Source organism: Felis catus, chromosome B4 (assembly GCF_018350175.1).
Source record: "Felis catus isolate Fca126 chromosome B4, F.catus_Fca126_mat1.0, whole genome shotgun sequence".
Classification (NCBI taxonomy): Eukaryota; Metazoa; Chordata; class Mammalia; order Carnivora; family Felidae; genus Felis; species Felis catus.
The window spans coordinates 97,017,726-97,036,691 of record NC_058374.1 but is presented as its reverse complement, the minus strand read 5'-3'; the positions used below and the strand labels follow the sequence as shown (position 1 = coordinate 97,036,691).

The following is an 18,966-nucleotide window of genomic DNA, read 5'->3' as shown; positions in this document are numbered from 1 at the left end:
TATAACTTACACCATATTTTTTTTCTATTCTCATTTTAAACAGGATCATGACGGAGTTCATTTGTACAGTACAAGTTTTGAAAGCATAAAAGTTTTAAAAGCCTAAAAAGTATCACCTTGAAATAATCTATTTTGAATTTTGGTGATATGTTTAACCTTTTTTACTTTGCCAAAAACAAACGCACAAAAACAAAATGCTTTGGGGTAGGAGTTAAAACAATTAAGTAGGTGGAAAAATAGAGGCATGCAACTTTTATAAGATTTTTTTTTTTTTACTGAGTGAAATAATGATGGTGGAATGAGACTAGTATTTTAAATCTTAGTAAATTGGAATTTTAATTATTAAATGGAGAATTGTGAAGTAGGTTGATAAATTAAGATAAATAATTAGAAAAATTTCCAAAGATTTTGCTCTAAAAGTTTTCTCTGCTACATTGTTTTTTTAAGGTAAGAAATCAGGGGCACCTGGGTGGCTCAGTAGGTTAAGCATCTACGCTTGATTTGGCTCAAGTCATGATCTCAAGGTTCCTGGGATTGAGACCCACGTGGGGCTCTGCGCTGACAGTGCAAAGCCTGCTTGAGATTCTCTCTCTCCCTCTCTCTCTCTGCCACTCCCCAGTTTGCACTCCCGTGTGCTCTCTCTCTCTCTCTCACATAAATAACTAAACTTAAAAAAAATTAAACATCAGGACATATCTACAATAACAATAAGGGACTGGTTTAAATTAAGATGTAAACAGTTACTAAGAATAATATATTATAGAGTAATATTTAATAATATGGTAAAATATATTATTTAATACAATGAAATATATTATTAAGGATGAGTATAATATATATATAATACCACAACTTTAATTAAAAAAAAACATAATGTGTACATTAGATTAAAAAAACTAAAAGAAAATGGGGCGCCTGGGTGGCTCAGTCAGTTGAGCGTCCAATTTCGGCTCAGGTCATGATCTCATGGCTTGTGAGTTCGAACCCCACGTTGGGCTCTGTGCTGACAGCTCAGAGCCTGGAGTCTGCTTCAGATTCTGTGTCTCCCTCTCTTGCTGTGCCCCTCCCTCATTCATGCTCTGTCTCTCTTTCTCTCAAGAATAAATAAAATATTAAAAAAAAAAAAAACTAAAAGAAAAATCAAGAGACTATTAATATTTGCTTTTGGGTTGGGGAATTACAGATAACTAGTCTTTCTTTTCTTAATTCATATATTTCAAATTTAACCATTTAAAAAATATTACAATTACTTTGAAAATATGATAAATAAATGTGTAATTACACTTGTAAAGACACAAGTCTGTTACTATTAGAGTAAAACATATTCCAATACTGAAAAATGTTGTTGAATAATATGCAAAAACAATTCTGATAGTACAGTTAAATATCTCCCAGAGGAAATTATATTTGCCAAAGGGAAAAAAACATATTATTTTAAAATATAATTTTGATGCTTAATCATGATATGGGTCTATTTCTAAGCAGGTTCTCAGTAGACCTAATTGGACCAATAACTGCCTCTAGGACTGGGCAAGTCAAGGTCATTGCTTTGGGCTTCATTTTTCACCCTAATTTGAGAAGGCTAAAGTACAAGAGTTCTAAAGTCCCTTCCTGCTCTGTTAGTACAAGATTCTTTTCATTAGCGATGTGGATTTAATTATTTTCAAAGACAATGAAAAAAATTTCTGAAATCACTCTAAGAGCCCCTGTGTATTTCAGTGGCACCAAACATGAATACAGAGTGTGGCCTACCATTTAATTTATTTTAATTAATTTGCATTTAATTAATTCATTTGAAAAATCACTTGCCTAATCTAAAAGTTAAAAGATAGCTTTGGTTGAGGCTTCCTCACCAACATTCTGAATCTTGTTTGACCTTTTAAGTACTAGCACTTTTACTTCCTCCTGAGTAATCCCTGACTTTAAAATATCAGACTGAAAAACAACCTGCGTTTACAAAGGTCTATCCTGTTCACAATAGTCCCTATTGCTTCTCTCATTCCATCTCCATTCCTTTGTCCCTTGGCTGCTCCAGAGAAAACTATCTTGAATAAAACTTAAAGCTGTTTAGAAAGAATATGTGACTTTTTTGCACCTAAGCGTCAGTTTCCTCATTTGGCAAATGGGAAAAATAATTCTTTACAAGGTTATTACAATAATTAAATGCGATAATGTTTATCCAGTGCAGCACAGTGCCTGGTACCTATCAGGGGCTCAATATGAGTGTAATCTAAATGCTGTGCATAGCCCAGTGCAAGGTACATAGAAAATTGTCTCAATATGTGGTAATGACATCCCCCTCATCAGTTTTATTACTATAAGTAGTAGTACGAAGTGGCAACAAATATCTTTCTCCATCTTTCCCGAAAGAGTACAGGACTAAAATGAAAGCAGATATAAAGTTTTTAGACAACCTCTCTACAAGTGAATGAGTAATTACAAAAAACATGACTGACAATACATGAAGTTTAAGGCATTACAATAAAATACACTCTTATAATCCCACCTAACTTGACCGGTATACTTGTCAATCAAACGTGCCACTGATTCCATATAAACACCCTGGCAACCAGAAGCAGTATTGTTTCATAGCATCTCTTCTCTACATGAATCCTAGCAAAGGGAGAGCAGAACCCAGGTGAAGTATGAGACCATGACGGGTGGGAAGAACACTAGGCAGCAACGCGGTTGGCCGGCACCCTTCCCACAGCAGCGAGGGTTGCTGTTTTAGGGGCTCCGCCCACTTGTGTCTGCAGGGTGCAAGTTCATTCCTATTGAAACTTAGGCATAACAAAAGAAAAGCTAAACCAGTATTCATGACCTTTTAGTCCTCAAAAGATAGAGTGGATAAACCTGGTGGATAATAGGCCAACCAACGATATTTAAAATTCCTGGGTTCTGAAATGTTCAATACCTATCTATATTTTAATTTTGCATATTTGCAAAGAGGTATATGCTGTTCTTTCCTAAAGAAAGGAAAAATAATTGCTGAAGGGGGCTCATTTTAACTGTTAATATCCTGAATTTATCAAAAGATTATATTTTAAGATAACAGCACTCCTTTAAAATGACTTTTATAACTAAAATAAATGTACTTTAAAAGTGACATTCACTTTACTTATGCTGAAAAAATATATATAAAATTACACTTAAAATTTTTAAGTCCCATATATAAAGTAGCTCTTATTTCTTCTACAGGGTAGGAAGGAAGAGGTTTGGTGAGGGTAAATATTTAGGCTATAAAACCACTTTTTAAAATATAATTGTTAAAGCACAAAACGTAAGAAACTAGGTGGCTCAGACAATATTACAATGAGGATAAAAAGAAGGAGACATCAAAGAAAAGGTAGAAAGAAAAGACACAAGTGAGAAATGTACAGAGAGGCCAGAAAATTCAGCACGATGATGACAAAGACAGGCAGTGACAAAGACCTACAGAAAAGTCAATGGGAAAAAAGCAAATAATTAGAGAATTTGCGACCTGATTTGATTAAACTGTTTCTTTGGCCTGGATTTTAAACACTCTACTGAAAAGCCTAGAACACTGCTATTTAACATTTCATAACTCAGAACCTCATGACATCCAGAATCAATTATACCCATGAGAGCTCAAAAAAAATCAAACTGCTTCCTAACAAAAGTAAAAAAAAAAAAAAATAAGATACCTCTGATGACTCACTCTGAAACAGTGAGCCTGCTAATATAAATAGCTCTAAAACCATAACACCATTTAAAACTTTAGAGGTATACAATTGTAGTAGAAGTTGTGAAATGGCTGATTAATTGCCCTATTTATAGACGCTTGTGTTAAAGATGAAATAATTGGGGGCGTGTGGGTGGCTCAGTCAGCTAAATGTGATTCTTAATTTCAGCTCAGGTCATGATCCCAGGGTTGTGAGATTGTGCCCGAGTAGGGCTCCCTGCTGGGTGTGGAGCCTGCTTAAGATTCTCCTTCTCTCGTTCTCTCTCTCTCTCCAGCTCTCTGTCTCTCTGTCTCTCTCTCTCTCTCAAAAAAAAAAAAAAAAAAAAAAAAAAGAGAAGATTAATGGTTTCCTGATTATCAGGTGCCCATTATCCATGGCTTCTCAAAGAATCTGCTCTGTCTTGAGCTGTGATCTTTAAGTTTCTTTCATTCAACTATGGTCATAGCACTGTAAACCTGCTGTGATAAGAAGTCTAAATTTACGTGTATAATGGTGTTGTCTGAATCATGATGATTAGGAATTAGTACATTAACTAGGAAGACAGGAGATAATGATGGGAATGACACATTAGTAACATCAGCAATCCATAAGCACTGTTCTCATTCAAATCATGACCCATGCCTGAGTGTTTATAAAAACCCCACTGGATGACATTGGGCTCCACCTTGACAAATAACTCCTATTGCCCAGGAATAATTTATAGCAACATTCATTGTCTTTTGTATTCTTCATAGAAAGGTTGGAAATTACATAGATTTATTGTATCCATCAAAATACTACATCTATAAATGTGAGGGCTTGTGCAAATGTGGTTTACTTTCATTTCTAATGCACTATCAAGGTCACTGAAGTTAACAAGGCTGATTCTCCAGCCCGGGGAAGAATCAACTATGACAATTTAGTTAATTTTTTTAGTCATAAGCACTAAGCTGTCATGGGTAGGCAATAAGTAATGTATTTTTCTCACTAGCAACATCCCCAACTAAAAGTAGATTTTTACTTCGGTCAAAAGTAAAATTTACTATTTGTGTGTGTGTGTGTGTGTGTGTGTGTGTGTGTGTGTGTGTATGCACACTAACCAACATGTAATTCTGTAGGTTTTCAGAGGTTTAACTAGTAGACTCACTAACAACAACAAAAAAAATGCTGTACTTTTTAAAAATACAGAAGTATTCTTATTTGTATCAAATCCTAGGTACTCTAGATGTTCTTTAACTTCAGTTTGACCTTTCTGTGAAAAGCAGTGAAATCCCTGGTAAACCTCGTGTGTGTGTGTGTGTGTGTGTGTGTGTGTGAGTGTGCGTGCACATGCGTTAAGGAATAAGGATAAATTTAATTAAATTTGATAATTAAAAATAGTTAAAAAGAATCTATTCCTGTCATATAAGGTAATAGAAAATTATTGGGAAAAAAAACAATAAGCCGGGTCCTGGAAGAAAGGGGAATGGCAAAAGTGAATGATAAAATTACAAAATAAGGCCAAAAGGCATATTTTGCACTGGCAGATGATAAATATAAGCAAAACATACTTTTGAAAAGACACAAACTGGGGCGCTTGGGTGGCTCAGTTGGTTGTACGTCGGACTTCGGCTCAGGTCATGATCTCGCGGTCTGTGTGTTCGAGCCCCGCGTCTGGCTCTGTGCTGACAGCTCAGAGCCTGGAGCCTGTTTCAGATTCTGTGTCTCCCTCACTCTCTGCCCCTCCCCCACTTGCGCGGACGCGCGCTCTCTCTCTCTCGCTCTCTCTCTCTCAAGAAATGAATAACATTAAAAACAATTTTAAAAGACACAAATCTTTTGATTTTCTGAAATAACTGAAATGTATGTATTTACATGTACATGTAACCGGCAGGTACTCTGCATACACAAGGAAGCAGGGTGTATTTTGGATGCCTGCCCTCTATATTGCAGAAAAAAATAAGTAACATTTATTTATATATGAAGATAAAATACAAGTCACACAATTTTTTTTATATTTGAAATTTCAATTATAAGAAGAATCTCAAGTCATGAAAAAGAAAAAAGAAGAGACTCTCAAAATATTTAGAAGGGATCCTAAGAAATGAAGATGGGTTTTTTGCAGTGAATTTTAGGGATATCACCACATAATTATTCTATTTTCATACCACTGACCATTCCCATGTATTTTACACATTTACAAAAAGAATTGGATGAAGACTGACAATAGTACTTTTGTCTGAATTTTGTGAGGAGTAAGAAGTGCCTTCTCAGTATCCCGTTCTTGATAAAAACCTGAAGGAAGAAGTTAAGGAAAAAGTTCAACTGTGTCTCTGTGCCATTCCTTGATTTTCCATCAAAGAAAGAATAACAATGCAAAATGTTGATTACAAACCAAGTTTCAAAAATGAGAGGCTGAAGATGTGTGTATGCATTTACTAGAGCTTTCATAATCCCTAACAAATTACCACCAATTTAGTGGCTTAAAACAACAGAAATGTATTCTCTCACATTTCCTATAGCCAGAAGTCTAACACCAACGTGTCAGTGGGATCGCTTTCTTCTGGAGGCTCCACAGAATCTGTTCTATGCCTTCATCTAGCTTCCTGTGCCTCCAGCAATCCTAGCCATCCCCAAGCTTGTAAATGAATTACTTCAATTTCTACCTTAGGGCTTACCCTAAGTCCATGTGATCTCATTGCAAAATCCTTAATTACATCTGCAAAGACCCTATTTCCAAATAAGGTCATATTGATAGATAGTGTTTAGGATTTAAACCTAACTTTTATTAAACTTTTAAAAATTTATTCTTGAGAGAGAGAGAGAGAGAGGGCAGGGAAGGGGCAGAGAGAGAGGGAGAGAGAGAATCCCAAGCAGGCTCCACACTGCCAGCACAGAGCCTGATGTGGGGCTCAAACTCATGAACTGTGAGATAGTGACCTTAGCCAAAATCAAGAGTCAGACGCTTAACTAACTGAGCCATTCAGGTGCCCCTAGACACATCTTTTAGAGGTCACCCTTCAACCCATGACAGTGTGTGCATGTGCTTTTATTTTTCCTGTTATGGCCAAGAAATTACAAGTCATCAAAGTTCTTTCTCACTTTTAGATATTTTCAAATATATATCAAAGAACAATATTTAATGCTTATAAAGCATTTTTCGTCAGCATTATCACAATACTAAGCATTATCACACTATCATTAGAAAGACTAACATGAATTATTTTCATTTTCATTTTGAGATAGAATGAATCATATATAGAGAATCTATCCTAAGTCTTAATCACAAGGGGAAAAAATAAAAAGGGAATATTGTTATTATTGCTGAAGTGTTTCTCAGTGTTTATATTATTTTTGGAAAATGTAGAGGAAATTTCTTCTTTATCGTGGTTGGTAGCAGTTGTAATAAACCCGAACCGGAATCCGTTAGCATAATCTACTCTCTGTGAGTAAGTAAAAATGTTTTGGAAGCTGCAAATATTTCTGTTGGTGCTCCAGCTCTGGCTTAGTAAATAATAATGATCACTACTGTGAGTTAATCAACTTTGCTCCCTGTGTTGTCCATGTAAATCCATACTCACTTAGCACTTGTACTGTGACAAACGGGCAGGTGGTTAACATAGAGCCATTCTATAAGTGATCAATAAGCATATCTTTTGATAGATGGCACAAAAGTTCAATAGCGTTATGCCCGAAATTGGTATAATATCAGGCAAACAATATGAGCATGATAGGAAGATTACTATTGGCAGAAATGGGGGGAATGCCAATCATACTGGAAAGAAAAACAGTTAAATTAAATCAAGTCACCTTCAAAAGCATGCTTTTGTAAAAATTAAAATACCTTAAAAAATACTATTGACTACTTGCCTCTACGCATGGCTACAATATATATATTTTAATATATATATATATATTTTTTTTTTTTAAATTTAAATGTCAGGAAAAAGCCAAAAGCGGCAGGAAAAAGAAAAGAAGCATAAGATTGTTTCTGAATTTTATATTAGAATATAAAATCGTTAATGTATTTAGATTAGAAACTAAATATGATGATAAGAAAATGAATAGAAATACACACTTAATGAAGTTATATTAGCTCTTGAGGCAATTAAAGTTCCTGCTACACCAAAAAGTAAATTAAAAAAATACATCTAGATTAGTTAGTCCCTCAAGTAGGTAGGTCATTTAGTTGAATATTTTTCCCGTGATGGACTGAACTCAACTAGCATGTACTGAATTCTCCAAATGGCCAGGAGAGGTGGTACTTTCAGTGTGATTCCAGAGAAACTTAGGAAAAGATAGATAATAAGGCCCTTGTTTCTATATAGGTGTAGCCACTACTTAATATATGACCTCTACTTATACAAATGACAAATCAGATAGGATTGCTGGTTATGAAGTAGATTTCTAGTTTGACAAAGGAATTCACACTTGTGTTAATTCAGATAGCAGGCACACTTCCTACATTTCATATATGATTTTTCTTCTATGTAGCTTTTCCAGAACACTTTTGTTTGGTAACACACTCTAATTTTAGAAGAGAGAATTCCTAAAGTTTTGATGAAGGTGCATAATCAATTAACTGGGATTTTTGCTCTCCTCAGCAAATATAAACACAACAAACATGATTAACTGAAAAAAAAAATTGCAAGATTTCTAAGGGTGTCCTTGGGTCAGTACATACTCTGCCTAAACAGCTAAACTTTTGGAAAGTACCAAGATTTTAATCTTGAGAAACAATGTTGAAGAAGAAGGCCATTCTCGTACACTGTGTCTTTTGTTTAACATCTCTTTTCTCCCTTTGCCAGAGGAATGTGTGTTTTTCCTGTAGGCCTCAGGTCAGCTGTCACTCTGCCAGAATGTCAGTCTCACTGACAGGTCAAATTGTCCTTTTCTTATAAATCTCCCTTCTGGCTTCTCAATACAGTTAAAATCTTATAGTGTTTCTTATGACATCCGATTAGTCACACTCTACTCCACTGGGCTATAAGCTCCAGGAAGGCAGAAACCGTTTCCTTTGGTTCATCATTGGATCTCTGGGGTCTTTCAGATTGATGCCTGAGATGCTCAAGATATTATGTGGTACTTGAGTCAAGTACTGTAAGAGTCTGAATTAATACTGATTAAGAATACGTATCACTATGGAAGAACTATGCTATACTACTTTATTTTAGAAATAAAGCTGAAAGTTAAAAACCAAGTCTGCTATCAACCAGATACACCATTATCCAAATGTGGACCCAGGAACCTGGTCCTATACCACTGCATCCATCATGATGAGTGACGTAGCATGTTAAATATGTTGTGAAGGATGGTGATGATTTTTATGGTAATTGTGAATTATTCCAGAGATTATGACCTGAGCCGAAGTTGGATGCTTAACTGACTGAGCCACCCAGGTGCCTTTGAGTTAAATTTTAAATACACATGAGAAAATCATAAAATCTATTTTGAACTAAACTTATTTTATAAGGCAAAATAGAGTGCAAATAGTTGTATTTTTCAAGGAGAAATGAGTGAAAGTAAAATTAAGAATTATACAGTTTTCTGGGGACATTTATAAGAATAAATTCTACACATATTTGAGACTACCATTTTTACATATTTATATCTACAGATAGATCTCCATCTTTAAATAGATGGTATTTAAAGTGAAAAAGATTAATAATAAATTTAAAAATATGAAAATTGGTAGAGGAAATAAAACAATTTTAGAATACACTGGAAATGTTAAGCTTCAAGGGCTATAACTCATGTCTGGATTTTACCCAGCTGCTGTTCAATATTGTGATTTCTCAATTCTTCACCTTGAACTCTTTCCCTACGTTATATTCTCTCCCTAGACAAATTAATATATCTCTCACTCTTGCCATTTCTACCCACATCTTAGTCCCATGGCCTTTAAAATGAAGTGTTCCTGCCTCTGCAGGTAAGACTTCTTAAAGAATATCTTTATTCATTATTCCTTTAAGGCTATAGGTAGTGTTACAGCAATTAAGTTCCACATTCTAAACTTTCATATAGATACTTCTCTTTTCATAAAAACCCTTCTTCCACTTTCCCTCATTTTCCAGGAGAAAGGCATATTTCTCATTCACTCATCTTGTATCTTCTGAGGATGCATTGTACTGCAATATCAAGTAAAAAGTCAAAATACTGATGTTGATATCTAGAAAATGACTTTTCAATTTTTGTTTTAATTCTTTGTTTCCACAAAATCTGAAGAAATGCCCAAGCAAATTGTCAGGTGATAATTTAAAAATTTTGGTGATCAATTCCTATGTAATTTTTGGCACAACACTCGGAAAGACAGAAGAAGTGTTACATTGCTATAATATAACACCTTCCATTCCTATCTATTTAGTTTTCTGTATAAAGTTTCTCGGTAATGGGGTGCCTAGGTGGCTCAGTTGGTTAAGGGTCCGACTTTGGCTCAGATCATGATCTCACAGTTCATGGGTTTGAGCCCCATGTTGGGCTCTGTGCTGACACCTCAGAGCCTGGAGCCTGTTTCAGATTCTGTCTCCCTCTCTCTCTCTGCCCCTCCCCCACTTGTGTGCACGCTCTCTCTCTCTCTCTCTCTCTCTCTCTCTGTCTCAAAATAAATAAAACATATAAAAAAAAGTTTTTAAGTTTCTACTTTAACATAAAACATGGTGATACTTTTCTTATTCTAGCAGTGAGTAATATTTGTCTGTGAATATATAAACTGGGAAATAAAAAGGCCAATCTCAAATTTTACATCTTTAACAATTTTTATTTTTATGTTAGGAGATTATTTATCAAAGTTTGCCATGTGTTTATGTTGATCAATCATATACAAGTAACCATTATAATGAAAACTCAATTTAGAAAAAAAATTAACACAGGATTTTATGACATGAAAAAACTATGTGTATGTGTGTGTCTGTATGTGTGATATGTGTTTCTTGTTGCAGAAAAGTATGATAGGGTGATCCAAAAGGATTTTCTAGCAAAAATATCCTATATTAGAATACAATTTGGTGAGAAAAGAATAATATAAAATGTGTGGCTATTAAGTAAGAACATAAATCATATTTTTAAATGGCTAATGGTAGGTATAAAATAGCTAGGGTGTTTCAACTCCATTGGATACATTTAGAGTTTTGAAAGAATTTTGTTGAAAAATGTCTATTTACACTATACTGAAAGGTAAATCCTTGCAATTACTTTCACATATGGTGGAGAGTTTTTGATGTAGACTTAAAAATGTTATCTTTAGCAATTCATATGTGTAAACGTTTGAGCTCTATTGGATTATTCTGGTGAATTGTCATGAATGCCTTCCTTTTTCCCCCTTTATATCCAAGCAATCATTAACTCCTCTCAGTCTTCCTTCCTCAGTCAAATATATCCATGTGGCTTCATTTCCACCACTAGCTCTCAGGGCTGCAAGGTTTCCCTGTCTCTCTGATCTAGTCAAATCCCCTATGACAGTCTCTCAGAACAGCACATGTTTCTTGGTTGCGCTTCTCTGAGTTTCATTTTTAGTTTTGTATGATTACTCTGAACAATCCCTGTCTCCCTCCTACACTCTCTCCCTGCCCCCACCACAAACCTTTGGGGTATGTCAGGGCATGAACCACATATTCCCAGTGCCAGGTAAGTAATGGGGCCGGCATTAACTGAATGAAGGAACTTTGCCTTCCCACTGTCTAGCATCTAGCACAGTTCCAACACAGAGTAGCTGCTCGATAGATACTTACCGAACACATGAATAACTGAAGACATACCCTTTAAGCTTTATAATAATCAAATAACTATATACTAATAATCAAAGGAGAACCAGAATTTGACAAATCATAAGGAAGATGTATGATTTTATGTTCATACAGAGTAAGTATTAAATTTTGGACTGTTATATCTGATGTAAGCACTGATGATTTGGGGGCACTGCCCTTGCTTTAGAAACAAGGTTGAGACTTGGAGTAAACACTGACTCCTCTAAAGCCACAGCTGTCTAATGACAAACCAGGAGCAAACCGGATTCCTCACCCCTGCCCCCCACCCCCCTGCCTGAGGTTTGGGCAGCCCTGTCCTTTGCATTACTCTGTACAGACTCCCTGCTGGGCTCACCTGGCTGCAAAATGCTTGTGCTGGTAACTGAGCACTAAAATGGCAGGTCTGGCTGGTATAACTTTGGCTTATGAAAACTTATCACAGGACAGTTTATAGTAAAAAGAATACAAAAAGCATCATAAAGAACAAAGGGAATAGGACCATAATAACTTGGGAACATGGACAATAAGTTAGGATCCATGTTTTTAGGGGAAGAAAACATGAAGTTTCTGAACCAGACACACAGACCGTAGCAAAAAGAGCCTTTTGTCTGTCCCCCTTTGTGTTCTCACATAAGAAAAGTGAACATTGATGGACAGAGGGAGACACAAAGGAAAGGACCTTAACTGGAGCTCTTTTCCTGTGAGATACAATGAGCTATGCCTGATGGAGGGACATGAGCAGCCAATTAAAGGGAGGGTGTACAAAGAAATATTTACCTAGAGGCCAAGCCAGGCAGTATTTCTTAAAGCAAGAGAAAAATGGCAAACGTACCCATTCTCTTAATTGAAGATCTCTATGGTAATATTTTGTTCCGTATTTTATGTTACAGGTCACATGCTTATAACCCCAAAACTTACAAAGAAGATCTGATATTGAAGCATTCTATACCACTCTATTCTATACCTATTCCTACCTTCCTCATTGAAAACTAACACCACCAGGTTAGCCACTGTGTGGCTCAGTCCGTGGTTAAGCAGCCAACTCTTGATTTCAGCTCAGGTCACGATCTCATGGTTGGTGGGATCAAGCCCCATGTCAGGTTCCATGCTGACGGTTCGGAGCCCGCTTGGGACTCTTTCTCCCTGCCTCTCCCCGACTTGTGCACATGTGCATGTTGTCTCTCTCTCCCTCTCTTTGTCTCTCAAAATAAATAAACTTAAAAAAAGAAATAAAACTCATACCATCTATGACACAAGGTATGGCCAAAACAAATAGAGGGCAACTCCAAAGATGATTCATGTTTTATGATTTCCTATAAAAGCTAATTAATAAACATTCTTTCATATAATTCCCATGACTTGTTTGGTTACTAATATTATTGCCATTTTTCAGATGATGAAACCAAGTGATTTTCCTCAGGTCGTTCCGTGGCACAGCTGAAATTTGATCACTCGTGTCTTTGACTTTGAAGACAGTAGCCTTTCCCTATACCTGTAGTTCCCAAAGCATAGTCCCCAGGCCAGCTGATTCAGCATCAGCATCATACTGAAACTTGTTATGGATACAAATGGTTGGGCCCCATTCAACCTACTGAATCAGAACTCTGCGGGTGGGGCCCAGCAAACTGTTTCACAGCTCTTCCCAATGATCCTTATACATGACCAGATTTGAGAACCACAGGCTGATTCCTGAGCGCTACCTACATAAAACTGTTGCTTATACTCATTATACAGAGTCCTTGAGTTCTGTTGGATTGTCTTTTTTTACCCTTTCTTTGTTTTTTAATCCTTTTTTGAATATATATTACTGATATATGGTAATTTGATATACCACAACAGAATCACATGCAGTCTGGGAGTGGAGACCCAGATCCACTACCTATTGTTATATAATCTTGGCAAGTCATACAGCCTGTGTGAGATTTAGATTTGTTTTCTATAAATATGAAATAAAAAGGAGATCATGCACAAAAAACAGTTAGTCCAACACCTGAAATGTACTAACCACTCAATAAACAACTATACTTTTCATTATAATCATCATCATTAAAGACAATAGTATCAGTAACATAATTAATTGCATGAGTAGTGAAGTTTATGTATTATGTATGTTGCAAAGCACCAGAGAAGTTCCTCTACTTTATAATTTTTATTATGGAATGGCCTTAACTTTTCCATTTCAAAATAAATGTCCAATTCATTTCAATTCAATATACATTTTTGATAGCCCATAATATATAAAGTATTCCACAGTTTCAGGATATTTTTAAATTTTTATTTATTTTGAGAGAGAGAGACAGAGAGAGAGAATACAAGTGGAGCAGGGGCAGAGAGAGAGGAAGAGAGAGGATCTCAGGCAGGCTCTGCACCATTAGCACAGAGCCTGAAGCAGGGATCCATCTCATGAACCGTGAGAAATCAAGCTGAAATCAAGCTGAGTCAGACTTTTAACCCACTGAGTCACCTATGTACTCCCAAGATATTTCTTAAGTAAAGTGATGATACCAGTTATCAATTGAGATGTTAGGGAATGAATATCACTATTTATTGAATACTTTTTAAAATTCAATACTTGGGGCACCTGGGTGACTTAGTCGGTTGAGCGTCTGACTCTTGATTTTGTCTCAGGTCCTGATCCCAGGATTGTGAGATCGAGCCCTGTGTAAGATGCTGTGTTGAGCGTGGAGCCTGCTTAAGATTCTCTCTCTCTCTCTCTCTCTCTCTCTCTCTCTGTCTCTCTCTCTCTCTCTCTCTCTCTCTCTCCCTCCCTCCCTCCCTCCTTCCCTCTGCCCCTGGCCCTCACCTTACCCCTGAAATGAAATTAAATACTTTAAATCTTTACTCTGTATTGGCTTAAAGCTTTAAATATTACTTTTTGACATTATTTGAAAAATAACACTTTATTCCAAAATTAAGAGGTTGTGTTATTGTGGACACACATTTAATTTAAGGTTAAATTTTTTATTAAATAAAACCCCATATTACCATATTGTCATCTCTGTATGGTTAAACTGTACAATCCCAATAGTGTTTTACTACAGAAATTTTAAATAATAATTCACCTGCAGTAATAATATAATCCCTATATTTTACTCAGTGAAGCTTATGCCAACTATTTCTTGTTTATTTGTACCAATCAGTGAAAGAAACCAATTTCTGTCCTTTTCATTATGTTTTTTATACATAAAAAGGCTATCATCTTGTCTTTTTTTTTTCAGAGTGCAATTTTCAGGTCTCACAACCTCCTCTTGCAGCTCGTGTTTTCAAGATCTTTTTATCATTTGTATTGTTCTCTACTGAATGGTTGGCAATTTGTCTCTTTTCTGAAATGTGGTGTTCTGCTGAACTCAGTGCCCAAATCACAGCCTAACAAGACCTGAATGTAGCTCATCCATTTTTATGCATGACATCACCATTACAATTCAACACACTGGAGCATTTGAATATATTAACAGGGACCAGAATGTCGACTCATTCAATTTATCATTCACTGTAATTCTTGAATTTTTCTCTCTCTCTCTGCTGCTACCATCCTCTAGCTTTTCAATGCACATTTTGGTTCCATTACCTTTCCCTGCACCAACTTTCAAATCCATTCTATTTTCTTAAATCCAATGTCACTGACTTGACCTACCTCCCCAGCATATCAAGATGAGGTCGTAAAGTAGCACAGCACCCCAGATTTGCAATCTCTGCTAATTCCATGACTCAGTGTCCTTTCGGCTTATTAGCATAAATACACAGCATCTCCCAGGGCTTTTTTTAAAGATGGTTTTTAATGTTCCCATTAAACACAAACAAGGAAACAAACAAAACTGCCTGGTGTATTACTTCAGGAACACTTGAAAAGAAACCTTGTCTTCTTCATTGATTCAATTTAAGAAAGTTAAATTCAGCATTAACTACAGGATTACACTATTGTTTTAATATTCAGCTGTCATCAAAAAAAAAAAAATACAGATTAAATCTCTGATCTTCACACACAGGTGAGTACCAGCCAGCCTTACTGCAGGAGGTCACTTATGTATGTAGTGACATGTCATATGGTTGGCTGAGCAAATCTTAGTAAACGCAGAGTTAGTTCCACTTAGTATGTTTACTTACCCAGCTGTAGAAGAAAGCAAAGCAGAGAATATAAAAATGATGAAGGAAATAACAAAAGAACCATAAAGTATTAGACCCCAATTTAATTATTTTACCATAAATAAATGGCACAGTTATCAAAACTGAAATGAGCTGACAACTTCCATGTAAACTTTCATTTATAAGGGAATTTTGGGAGTGATGGATTGTTCAAATTCACAAGTCAAAATGTGCTGCACTCATTAAACTAGGCATCAGTCCATGTGCCTTCCTTCTGCTTGGGATCCCCGTCTACCCACCATAGGGACTCGGGCACTTGCCCCTGCCTCCAGCCTGCCCTTGTCCATCCATCAGGATCCTGCTCACTCCTCAGGAGGGTGAATGTGATTCTTCCAAGGCAGCAATCCTCCTTTCTTGGTGTTCACACCCTGTCCTAGCTCTTGCTTCAAAGAACAATTATCTGTTTATAGAGCTGTACTTTCTCCTCATTTTAAGCTCTCCCTCTTCTCTTTGCTTTCTGCCACAAGCTGGTATTGAGAGTTGATCAGTAAAATTTTGCTAAATAGATGAACTATTTAAAAAAATAGCATTTTCTCAATAGCTGTAGTTTTAAATGTACTAAGTGGGGTGCCTGGGTGGCTCAGTCAGTTGGACATCCAACTTCAGCTCGGGTCATGATCTCATGGTCCGTGAGTTTGAGCCCCGCATTGGGATCTGTGCTGTCAGCCTGGAGCCTGGAACCCGCTTCGGATTCTGTGTCTCCCTCTCTCTCTGCGCCCCCCAACTTATGCTTGCTCTCTGTCTCTCAGAAATGAATAAATGTTAAAAAAATTGAAAGGTACTAAGTTATAGTAGGCTTAAATACTCTCTATAGAAATGACATTAATGCAATGGTGAATGTGTTATTTTAATAAAATGTTAAGAATACATTTTAACTTGGGTAAATTCATTAAAGGGTTAACAAACAAATATTGGGTCTGAGAAAAGGCATGTGTAGCAAAATGAAACAAATAAGCAAATGAATAATCAAAAAATGGAAGAAAATAGAGACCACAATATTTAAATAGTATCTTTCAACTTTTCTTCTCATATGTATTTATGATTATGTATCTTATTATGGATGTATTGATTTTGGATAAATTTTTATGTGTTTGTCATTCAACTATATGCGGTAGAATTAAAGAAGGTAGTAGAAAAAAAGGAAAAAAAAGTTTCCATTTTACTATTTTCAAGTTTAATAGTTTTCAGAAGACTTCACAAAAAGGATAATCATTACTAAAAGTTAATAAATGAAAATGTTTTTGTTCTAGAGAAGACTGGTGACAGATTTAATCACTGTCAAGTACATGATGGATCAATTGAAAGATGATAGTGATAAAATATTTTCCTTCTTGGCTCAGGGTAAGACCAGAAACAGTTCACTTAAAGAGCAAAAAAGACCATGATAAAGAAGGTGAGATAGTAGGACAAATTACTCAGTAGTGCAGTGAAAGATTTCTTGCACAGATTTTCAAAGTAGGTAGCTATGCTCTGATCTGGAGTCAGTTAGATACTACATTTAAACCTAGGTCACTTTCGACAAGACAAAAACCAATTTGTTTCCTAAGCAGGTTATACTCTCTGTGCTTCTCTATGCTCACCTAGACCAAGTCCCTTTCTCTGTTCCCATGGAGTCATCTCAGACACTCAGATCAGGGACAAGCCCATCGTGGCTTGCAAAATAGAACCACCTGAATAAAACTCTCCCCTAGCTTCCACCCCTCTGAGCTCACTCTCCTTAACACAGGGGCCAAAGACTGGGAAAGAGCAATTATAAATTGCCCAAAGTGTAATAAGAAACGGAACATCAACGTCCTTGGAAATGTAAAGACACATAAGAAGGGTTAAAAACTGTAGTGAAAAGATCATGATCCTCAATTTTTTTATGCTTAATATTCTTTTCATTAACATTAACAAGTGACATTTGGAATAATAATTTTTTTATCAAAGGCAGTTCTATCAAACAATTTTAACATCACATTATGTACTAAAATCCTATATTGTGAAATTCCAAGATAAGATACAGGTTTGAGGTCTCTGTCAAGGGTCACTAAAAGAGTAAAGATCTTTTTTATAACCTTTTTGGTTTTAGTTTTTAATATTAACGTTTGTTATGCTACTTCACTTACATCATATGCTCACAGTGTTTTATGAATAAATACCACAACCTTTGTAAAGAACCTTAGAATTTGGCCTAAATAAAATTATTTTGTTCTCACGGAATAGCAAAGCTATCCAAATTCAAAATAAGCTGACACCTTATCTATAAGAATAAGGGCCTACATTAAGAAAGTTAGTTTAAAACTCTACAAAATGTTCCAAAAATAAGTGTATTGTGGCTTTTGTGCTGTTACCTCGTAAGCTGTGAACCTGAAACACGGCTTTGCAGGGTTTTTCCTTGTCTTGTTTTTCTCCAGTTGATAAAAGCAATGTATCAACCGAGAATCTGAGAGCAGTATTAAATCATATCAGAAATATAGGATTTGGTTCAATTTACCTGTTCCTGTTGCTGGAAATCCAATCTGAAATAAGTGTTGATGCCTGCTGATGACAGTGCTTGTTGCCAAAACTGCATGCCAGCATTATAACTTCTCGACGTAGCTCTCTAGGTACCGTCAAAAGGAAAAACAATTAAAATGCAGTGTTATTATCCGGAGAGAAAGGATAACTTATTACATAAACCATAGAGAAGTAAATAATCAGCACAAAAATAATTTTCAGATACAGAAATCCTATTTTGCTAAGGAAGAGATGGCTAGGCAGAGTAGAAGTTATGCATACTAAAAAGTCTTCTCTGGAAACAATAATACAGTGAGGGGCACGGGTTCGAATCTCCCCTTTACTAATAAAGGATGATCTTATATTAAAACACGACAAAGACATGCTTTTGTTCTCAGTGCCAGGTAGTGGAAACCGTGCACTGATGAGTACATCAGCAGGCCTCCCAGTAAAGGGAAATGAAAGATGCAGAATGAGAGACAGATCATCTCATGCTGCTGAAGTCACCATGGTACTACAAGTATGCTATTGCACAGCTCTGGGGGAAAAGAAGCGAATAAGAAAATAAAACAGTACTCATGTTGGTAGGATGCTTGAACAAGAGATCCATTAAAATTGTTTTTTGGCCATCCAAGCTTGATGTATGTTGCTGCAACTTGCTTTAAAATATATTCCTAAATGGGGGTTAGAGGACATAGAGATAATGTCAGTCTCAAACGTCTCCATGCTGATAATTAAAATTATATAATAAGATTAAAATATTTTCTAAAGAAGCCTTCTTTAAAATATCAGTAAAATAATGGGCATGATAAATGCTCTACTTTTATTCAGCTTAGTATTTCAAATATAGAAAATAAGGATAAAATACAATCGCAATGGTGGAAGACTACTCCTTATTTCCTATTGAATGATTAAGTAATTTGCACTATTAAATATTTTAG

The 18,966-nt window shown here is 35.9% G+C and overlaps 1 protein-coding gene across 1 annotated transcript in view; it reads right to left on the bottom strand.

Moving 5' to 3' along the window:
* The window catches only part of TRHDE (thyrotropin releasing hormone degrading enzyme), a 387,195-nt gene that overhangs the window by 14,874 nt on the left and 353,355 nt on the right, over positions 1–18,966 (bottom strand). The window contains exons 14-15 of the mRNA XM_011284128.4: positions 18,602–18,699; positions 18,024–18,131 (exon numbers count right to left, since the gene is read on the bottom strand). Of these exons, the coding sequence (XP_011282430.3) occupies positions 18,024–18,131; positions 18,602–18,699 (206 nt within the window). The remainder of the gene's footprint in view (positions 1–18,023; positions 18,132–18,601; positions 18,700–18,966) is intronic.